At 68.5% G+C, this 1,936-nt stretch overlaps 1 protein-coding gene across 1 annotated transcript; it reads left to right on the plus strand.

The window, feature by feature from the left end:
- The first annotated feature begins 131 nt into the window (after window positions 1–131).
- Window positions 132–1,610, plus strand: LOC145718911 (cystathionine beta-synthase-like protein). Its single transcript, XM_081810413.1, has 3 exons — window positions 132–767; window positions 942–1,076; window positions 1,325–1,610. The coding sequence occupies exons 1-3, from the start codon at window positions 715–717 to the stop codon at window positions 1,593–1,595; spliced, it is 459 nt and encodes a 152-aa protein (XP_081666539.1). The 5' UTR covers window positions 132–714; the 3' UTR covers window positions 1,596–1,610.
- Window positions 1,611–1,936: the final 326 nt, after the last annotated feature.

Genomic DNA, 1,936 nt, shown 5'->3' on the forward strand with positions numbered 1-1,936 from the left:
TGTGAGGTGGGGTGGTGTGAGAGGTGAGGTATGTGAGAGGAGGGGTGGGTGTCAGAGGTGAGGTGTGAGAGGTGGGGTGGGTGTGAGGGGTGAGGTGTGAGGGGTTGGGTGGGTGTGAGGTGAGGTGTGTGAGGGGTGGGGTGGGTGTGAGTCTCGGAGATGGTCGGTTGAGGGATGGAGCAGGTCGTGTCACACAGTGTCCTGGTCGCCTGCTGGCGGGTCAGGGACTCCCCCTGTGGGCACTCATGCTGCCTGGTTAGGGCCGGTCCTGGGCCGGCAGCCCCGTGGCGGGGCCGGTGTGCTTCACCCTCAGGAGGGTCGTGTTCCCTTTGTGGCTGTCCCCGAGTGTCAGGAGGGGGGTGGGGAAGAGGTGGCCCCGGGAGCCGCGAGGGGCCTGCTGGCTCAGGTCTGGGGACAGAACCTGCTGTGCCCTGCGCGCCTTCAGACACAGACGCCGGTCGCTGCTTGGCCGGGTGCCCGCGTTAGGTCCTTGCCGGGGTCTCCCAGGTCTGCCCTGTGGGCCTGGCCCCCTCGCCCTGCAGCCTCAGCCACGGGGCGTCTCTGCTGGACCATGGCGTCCGGCGAGGGGTGCTGGGCTTTCTCTGAGAGCCCACCGTGTCCCCCTCCCTGTGGGCAGAGGGGTGGTGAGACCCTCCGTCCGGACCCCGGTGACTTGTTGACACCCGCAGGTCCAAGTTCCTGAGTGACAAGTGGATGCTGCAGAAGGGCTTCCTGAAGGAGGAGGACTTCACGGTGACCAAGCCGTGGTGAGGACCGCCCTCTGAAGTGCCCCGTGTGGCCGCAGGGCCCCTTGGTCCGGCCCACAGCTGCCCGGCCGTCCCCGCGGTCTCCCGGTGTGATGACCCTCACAGTGGCCGGATCTGTCCCCGCCTCCCGCCTCCCGCCTCCCAGTTCACGGCCCGCCCTGCTCCCTCCCTCAGGTGGTGGCACCTCAGAGTGCAGGAGCTGAGCCTGTCGGCTCCGCTCACCGTGCTGCCCACGGTCACCTGCGAGCACACCATCGAGATCCTGCGTGAGAAGGGCTTCGACCAGGTGCCCGTGGTCGACGAGTCAGGGTCAGTGTCCGCCGCCCCCGTGCAGGGCTTGGCCCCGACACGGGTCAGAACGGAAGCATCCAGGGGACCCACTGGTTTGCAGAGTCCCTGCCACCCGGAGGCCCTGCACGTACTGGTTGAATTCTAAGAGGATTTGCCCACTTGGCCGAAGGGCACCCTCTGACGCTGAGGGCGCCCGTGGGCATATTCTGCCCTGGGGAGGGAAGGGGTGCCCACCCTGACCCCCGACCCTGTCCCCCGCTTCCCAGGGTGATCCTGGGGATGGTGACCCTGGGGAACATGCTGTCATCCCTGCTCGCCGGGAAGCTTCAGCCGTCAGACCAAGTTCGGAAAGTCCTCTACAAGCAGTTCAAGCAGGTACGGGCGCCGCTGAGCGCAGGTGCGCACGGTGTGGCCGCCCGGGGTCCGGAGCAGGCGGGCCTCTGCCAGCATGACCGTTCCCGGACCGCGGGGCCCACGCCTTTCCCGGGCACGCTCGTGAGGAGTATCTGGCAGGCCCAGTTACCTAGTGAGAACTAGAACATTCTGGGAGACGTTCGGGGCTGGGGGGACCCCGCGGCGGCCCCTCAACAGGCCGGGCAGAGCGCGCTGCTGTCCGAGGCCCCGAGGCCGCAGAGTGGGGCGTCCCCTCTCCCTGGGCCCCCCCGCACTGTTGCTCGCGCACTCGGGCCTCCACCTGGCGGCAAGGGGGAAGGTGGGCTGTGGGCTGCGCCGCTCGGGAGAGGCCAGGGGCTCGGGATGAATGTGCGGCGCCTCCCGCCTCGCCACAACCTCGAGGATTTCTTCCATTTCCACCGCCTCGCTCGGGCCCTGCAGAGCCCCTCTCCCACCGAGCCACCCCCCTCCCCCCGCTCCTCCGA

Source organism: Leptonychotes weddellii, unplaced genomic scaffold (genome assembly GCF_054177405.1).
Source record: "Leptonychotes weddellii isolate Sample4059 unplaced genomic scaffold, ASM5417740v2 HiC_scaffold_25062, whole genome shotgun sequence".
Taxonomy (NCBI): domain Eukaryota; kingdom Metazoa; phylum Chordata; class Mammalia; order Carnivora; family Phocidae; genus Leptonychotes; species Leptonychotes weddellii.